The 7,500-nt window shown below is 34.8% G+C and overlaps 2 protein-coding genes across 3 annotated transcripts in view; one reads left to right on the forward strand and one right to left on the reverse strand.

Moving 5' to 3' along the window:
* LOC144964449 (copper homeostasis protein cutC homolog) overlaps positions 1 to 1,821 on the forward strand; it is a 22,695-nt gene extending 20,874 nt beyond the window's left edge. The window contains exon 8 of the mRNA XM_078898721.1: positions 1,581 to 1,821. Within this exon, the coding sequence (XP_078754847.1) occupies positions 1,581 to 1,804 (224 nt within the window). The 3' untranslated portion in view covers positions 1,805 to 1,821. The remainder of the gene's footprint in view (positions 1 to 1,580) is intronic.
* Positions 1,822 to 2,089: 268 nt separating this feature from the next.
* LOC144964448 (uncharacterized) overlaps positions 2,090 to 7,500 on the reverse strand; it is a 9,691-nt gene continuing 4,280 nt past the window's right edge. For both annotated transcript variants that reach the window (XM_078898719.1, XM_078898720.1), the window contains exon 2: positions 2,090 to 3,640. In XM_078898719.1, the coding sequence (XP_078754845.1) occupies positions 2,899 to 3,640 (742 nt within the window). In that variant the 3' untranslated portion in view covers positions 2,090 to 2,898. The remainder of the gene's footprint in view (positions 3,641 to 7,500) is intronic.

The raw sequence follows: 7,500 nt of genomic DNA on the forward strand, positions 1-7,500 counted from the left end.
TCAACCCCTCCAAGTAATATAATTAGATATTTTGTAACCAAATGGTGTGGTATTAGTACTTCTATTCACTATAATTTATATTTTTCTCCTTCTGCTGAATGTAAATTTGACCAAAACTAAAAACGTTGGATTTGTATTCATGCGCACCAAAAGATTATTTATAATCACCAATCAGCTGTCTTTTTACACATAATTTCACACCAATAAAATGTGCGCAAATATTCTGCAATCGTTGAATACAATTTTTATTAAACGCGTTCAAAGCATTATTCAACGATGACGTATTTACTAAGAAATGATAGGGTTTTCCAAGTAAAGGGCTGAAATAATGTACATTAATTGTACCAAATCTGTTTAAATCTGGGAGAACATTTGGGAGCTAGTCTTAGCCCATTCCACGGTACAGAAAATATTATGAGGCACAAACAGTCATACCGATTGACAAAGCTGTTTTGCTACGATTTTATTATTATTTTTTTAATTGATCCTATATTTTGTGTTAATGTAAGGCACATTTTTAATTATTTTATTTTATTTATTGTGGTATCCAACAAATTGTAATTGTATATGTGTACCGTATCGTATCGTTTAAGAGTTAATAGGTTCTAAAACCTTTTATACATAGATATACTTTATCAATTATATAAGCACCATTCAATGTTATTTAATTGAGCTTAAAGCTCAAATTTAATTGATGATATTGAGAATTAAATATCTTATACATGCATAAGTGTAAAGCGTTTTGAGCATGTTTAGTGAAACGTGCGCTGTATTAAAAGTCAAGTTAAAGTTTTAATTTTAAGTATCATATTCAATATTCGTTGTATGTTTAACTCTATTTACATTCATTTTGGCATGTCCGACTTGGACATTCGAGAATTTCAAATAATTGATATACAAAATACAATAATATCCAATGTCATGTTACATTATTCGTCAAAATCAAACATTATGTTGATAATCTCTTTATCAATGGCATTCTTAAAATTATCAATTGAGTTTTTTTTAAATTGTCTCAATTTTTTTGTTTGTTTGTTTTTGTTTGTTTTTAAGGGTTTTACGGCGCTTGCAACACATTTAGGTTATATCAGCGCCAGTAAAATGGAAGAAAACGGGATAGTAAAAAGTTCTAGAATTACAATTAAAGCACCCAAGAAAAAGTAAGACGTAGGGGAACTAGGAACAAATAGGGATCAGATGTAGATTCCAAGAGCATACCACCAATGTACTTAGTTTGAGATCACCTATAAGTCTCATCCGGACACAAGCACAAAATCCAACAAAGAGGAATACACTCAAATGCTTACATTCATTATACATTGGAAATAACAATTATAGTAATACATAACAGAGAGATGATTTACAAGGAAAAAAAACATCATCTCCCAGAACAATAACTATGCATTTGACTGTTTCCCTCCGAGCTAGGACTCCGGCCAGGGCCAGGATAAAACCAAGTAATCTCATTCCAAGACAAAGACAGAAAGCATGTTGGAAAACAGATAAAGGGGGATAGAAGACACAATAAGTACCTCCCTGCCCACTATTCTCAATTTTTTAAATATTTTTTTTTTATGCAGGTGGTGGCATCAATACAGGTAATCTTGAAACGTTGTTAAAGGAATGCAGGGTCAAGGAATTCCATGGCACTGCCAGGGAAACATTGGACTCTTGCATGCATTTCAGGAAAGACGGAATCAGCATGGGTGCTCTCCCTGGAAATGAATTCATTACTAAACGCACGTCTGTAAATATTGTAAGAGAATTGTTAAACATTGCAAACTCAGTGTGGATTAAATTTTAAATGTAATTTAAATACAATTGTGAATTTAGTTCTTTTAGTTATTTTACCATTGAATAACATTCGAATCAATCTCAAATGTAATGCATGAAACAAATATTAGTCGATCCCTAACCCTACCAACCACTTGTAAACAAGCCCTTTCGATTGATGACTTCAAAAATTCGCTCCTTGCTTCCCTCTAAAACCCCTGTTACTGAAAAATCGGCCATACAATCTCCAGCCTGGAGCTTTGGCCTTAATGGAAGAAGAAGAAGAAGAAGAAGGAATGGATGCAGTTTTTAGGGGTTTTATTTTTTTAATTTCTATCTTTGAAATATCAGGGGTAGTTTAGATATTTTTCGTTAGTTAAGATATTTTTAATTTCTGATATTTGAAATAAAGGTCAAAATCAGGATTAGTTTAGATGTTTAAAATTTCTGATCTTTTTGAATATCAGAAACAGGGGTAGTTTAGATATTTTGATCTTTGAAATAAATGTCAAAATTAGGGGTAGGATAGTTTTTTTTATGACTAAGAAGCTTAAGGTTCAAAAGGTTCAAAAACGTTTATTTTAGGCAATTGCCAATGTAACTCATACAAGAATATATTTTCATCGACAAATCAAATAAGTAAAATCAATAATAAAGCAAGGCAAACAATGAAACTAATAATGATAATAACAGTAATAATAACAGCAATAATAATAATAATAATAATAATAATAATAACAATAAATAATAATAATAATAATAATAATAATAATAATAATAATAATAATAATAATAATAGTAATAATAATAATAATAATAATAATAATAATAATAATAATAATAATAATAATAATAATAATAATAATAATAGTAATGATAATAATAATAATAGTAATGATAATAATAACAATAATAATAATAATAATAATAATAATAATAATAATTGTTGTAATAGAAATATAAAAAAAATGACGCAACATATTGTCCATTACAAAAATGCTAAACTAGGCCCTTAAGTGAGTTCAGATGTCGGACCTGCATATATGTACACACCGACTAAAAACCATTATATCAATTTTTTCCGGCATGTGCAATTCACCACAAATTATGAAATTAACATATTTGTCACGCCATGTACACATTGGCCTCAGCAAAAACTTGCTTGTTACACACCTTACACATGCTAGTGCTATCTGCACAAGTTCTGCATAAAGAGACATGGCCGCAAGGTAATGAAATTACCTCACGGGGCTTGGATTTACACAAAATACACGTCATCCTTTTCCTCCAGTATTCACGTTCCCTTTCTAGTACCCTGAGTTTCATTTCTTTATCGTTTAGATGTGACAGTAACGGATCCTCTTGCGTTATGCGAACATCTTTTGATTTCGAGTCCTTCTGGATCCATGTATTTAACACATCATTTTGTAGATATTCCAATATCACAAGAATATCTTTTGCTTTCGGAAGTTGTTTGTTGTTATTTTTATACAAGCAGATCCGACTGGCGATATCTATTTGTTTAATCATCTGTTTTTCCTCTCCATGATTCAAACTCAGCACTGCTTGAACGGATGGGCTCTCTAAGAATGAGTCACTGATTTTAAATTGTTTCAGCAGTGGTTCCAGTGCAATGAAAGATAAAATTTGTAGAGATAGAAAACTTCTTTTTGGTCTGACATCTTTTGTTCCGTCACTGACAGCAGCTTTTGTTACATCTATGGCAGCTTTTGTACCATTTATGACAGTGACAGCTCTTGTTCCATTTATGACAGGTTTTGCTCCATCAACCACATCCATTACATGTAATTTATAGAGTGAGGGTCTTTCAATGATTTCAGTTGTGCATATGACATTCCCATAAAACCTGGAGATGGGAAATAAGAGAAATAGTTAATTCTTTATTATATAATATGTCAATGTTCTTCCTGTTCTTTTTATTGAGATTTATCCTTTTTTTAAAAAATACAATACAAAATCCATGAAATTCCATCTTGCCTGTCTACACTTTAGTGTTGGGGTCCCGATAGCTTAGTTGGTAGATCATTCGCTTTACACGCAAAGGGTCCAAGATCGATCCCGGGTGCAGTCGAGATTTTTTTTTTCTGACCCTAAATGTCCTCCCAGCAGTAAATGGGTAGCTGATTCTGTTAGATTTAGCGGGAAAGTACTTTGCGATAGACTAGCGTCTTATCCAAAAGATAGCCAGCAATTGCTATTTGTCCGTTTCACGCTATAGAAACTGGATAAACCCCGGCTCCATGGGCCCAATAGCTCTGAAGGATTACACTTCAGTGTAGTTATACTGTGTGACCTTGAACTGGTAACCTCTCCAATTGGGAAACCTGCTGATCAGAACAAAATTCCAGGGAGCAGAACTTCTCTATATAAATATAATTTACTCCTCTAATAGGATTCAATAGTCGTACCGTCACTTCCTTCCTAATGACGCATGGTAGCTTAGCAACACTGGCTCTAAACTATCGGAACAATGGCGGACGCCCGTATGAAATATTTCTCCGGCGAGGATAAAAGCGTATCCAAAGGGAAAAAAAAACATAAATTTGATCATGTTTTGACTTTTACACATTCTGGTCACAAGACATATGAAAAGTTCTAGCCAGCTTGAAGAATAAAAAGCAATCATTTTCTTTGTTGAGAACCATGATGGCCGCCGTTTCCCGGCGGCGTGACATCAGACTATTGAATCCAATTTGGGCAAGTTCGACTGAATCCAACATTCATTTTGATGATTTTATTTAAACTTCTCCCACATCTCCACCTCAAAATATCATACAGACAATGCGGCTATGTGGTCTAGTGGTATGACACTCGCTTTCGGATCGGAAGGTCTTGGGTTCGAGCCTCGCTCGGCGCATAGTTGAATCCTTGGAAAAAAGCTCTTTACTCACATTCTCTCGCCGTACTCATGTGTAAAATGATTACCTGGCCGTTAACAGCGTTGTCTCTGTCGGGGAAAAAATGTAATAATAATAATGTATTGTCATGTTTCGTCCTACATGTTAAGTGTTGCTGTTGGTCAGGGACCCTCTGTAAAGCGCTTTGAGCACGTTTAGTGGATCTAGCGCTAGATAAAAAAAAAAGCTGAACAATATAAACATAGCAGGAGCACCCAAAGTGGTCACTCAAAAAAAAAAAGGCCACACCAACAAATACACGAGTTCCACCCAGCACATGTGTAGTGTGTAGTAGGATGAATTCTTTCTCAGTCCAATACAATGCTTACCACATCTCCTTTCTTCATCTTCCAAAATGTGAAAAGTCTCTCAAATATTACTAACAGTAAAATTCAAAAGGGGTTGAGACAATGCAATGACTGACTTTGCTTATTAAACGTAAATCACTGACTCCTGCCTGATTAGGTGTGACACCAACATCAAGTAAAGAGTTTACGGAGAGAGTAAGGGACCGTTCACACATTACATCATAAACTCCCCCCCCCCCCCCCCCCCCTCCTTCCGCCTTGACATCATCAATGCAATGAATTTTCATAAAACTTAAATCACTGTCTTCTGACTGATTACGTGTGACACCTATCTCAAGTAAAAAAAAATTTAAAAATTGAGCATTTATATAGCGCAATATCCACTTAACGTGCTCAATGCGCTTTACAAGGGGTCCCTGGTCAACAGCAACATTTAACATGTAGGACGAGACATGACGCCTGTTAGGCGATATTACAATTTTTCGGACAAAGACAACGCTGTTAACGGCCAGGTACTCATTTTACACCTGAGTACGGTGAGAGAATGTGAGTAAAGAGTCTTTTCCAAGGACTCAACTATGCGCCGAGCGAGGCTCGAACCCAGGACCTTCCGATCCGAAAGCAAGTGTTATACCACTAGACCACATAGCCGCACAAGTAAAGAGTGTACGGAAAAAGTAAGGGACTATTCACATATTACGTCATCAAAATTTGTGCTTTTTTTTGTCCCCCCCCCCCTTTCACCCCACAAAAAATGACGTAATCATACAAAAGAAAGATAAACTTTTTTTTTTCAACACTCCCTCGTGTATCATTAATTATATTCATGAATTAAATCATAATATTATTAAACAAAGGGATCAATAGATAGTAGATATATGCGCTTGGCCAATAGGCTCACAACATTGCCATCCAGAAGTATAACGGACCAACACACACAAAACTATGTGTAACCTTGAACGTTTATCGTCTGGTTAATACAGTGTAGTGGGAATTTCTCATAAACAAAATAATATAATTTGTCTCAGAAAAATGTAATAAATAGGCATGGGGTAAAGGTAACCCGGGTAAATTACGGATATAGTCGGTGTTAGGGTTGAGTGAGTTAAACGAATTGGGTAAATTCCTTGGGCCCAGTTGACCACACGAATATATTATTGATATTTGAGGCTAGAATCAAAGTATTTCTTGTGTTATCAGTTGTTATTTTGTTGTTATCTCGACCAATGATAAATTCCGAAAATAGTGTCACAAAGTTGTATGTTATGACGCCTGTGCGTCTTTGTTCATGAAACTAAAATTATAAAACAAGCGCTGATGACGTCTGACCGAAATTTAAAACTACAAAATAAAAGAAGCATGAAAGTTAAAGATAAGATAATCTTTTAGAAACTCATGATTATATATATATATAATAATATATATATTGATATATATATATCAATAAGCTAGGTGGCTCCGTGGTGTAATGGTTAAGCTGTCAGCCTTTGGGTTACTGGGTTCGAATCCCGGCGTGGACAATTTTGTAATTTAAAAAAAAAACATCACTTTTTATTATTGTTGTAGTTATTAAATATTTTTGATACTTTGAACAATTAAAAAAAAAATATTAGTTGTTTTATTGTACCAAAAACGACATTGGTATTTGCATTAGTGTCATAGTTTATAGGGGTGGGGGGGGGGGTCGAAGTGGCCGAGTGGTTAAGGCATTGTACTGTGATCCGGAAGATCCCGGGTTCGAGCCCTGCTTCAGGCAATTTCGTTATTTTTTCCTTGGGCAAGACTATTAACCCCCAACTTGCTCACTATTGACAACGTGGGTGATTTCTGTTGACATCAGACAGACGTCCCGTTTGATGGATTATCTATAGATAGTTCGAAGATGACGTCACTCAGGCCTTTGTTATTGTTTTTGCCATCCGCGTTTGTGAGTTGTTCTCACTAAACTGTATTAACCTGACTATAAACGTTCATGGTTACACAGAGTTTGTGTGTTGGTCCGTTATACTTCCGGATGGCAATGTTATGAACTCCTTGGCCAAGCGCATTCTATCTATATTCCTTTGTGGAATGCCTAGGCGATGGGATATTATGGTGCTGTTGCGAAAGGGCGTAATTAATTAATTAACATAGTTTACACATCAGTATAGTTTTGTGTGTAAGAGGGTTAGCTTATAGCAAGTGGGTTTAATGAGTTCACAGTGCTTGTATATCAGTTGAACTCGGTCATTATATTGAGTAGTTTAGAACAGTTTTACATTCCAAAGTTAAAGGATTGGTCACTATATTGAGTACTAGAAAATGACTTTTATTGATCGGTGTTACTTGGTATTTGGGGATAAAATCATCAAATTATAGTTGGTATTTATTATTTGGTCGTACTGAACGTTTACCAAAGTAATATTATATCATAAAAGGCGGGGTTTAGCATCAATATGTAGGAATTGACGTTTCAGGTTTGAATATGATTTGATCTTACTCTTAGGGGTTGGATTGTAGAC

Source organism: Berghia stephanieae, chromosome 2 (assembly GCF_034508935.2).
Source record: "Berghia stephanieae isolate SIO BIC M18660-M18661 chromosome 2, UCSD_Bste_1.3, whole genome shotgun sequence".
In the NCBI taxonomy this organism is placed as follows: domain Eukaryota; kingdom Metazoa; phylum Mollusca; class Gastropoda; order Nudibranchia; family Aeolidiidae; genus Berghia; species Berghia stephanieae.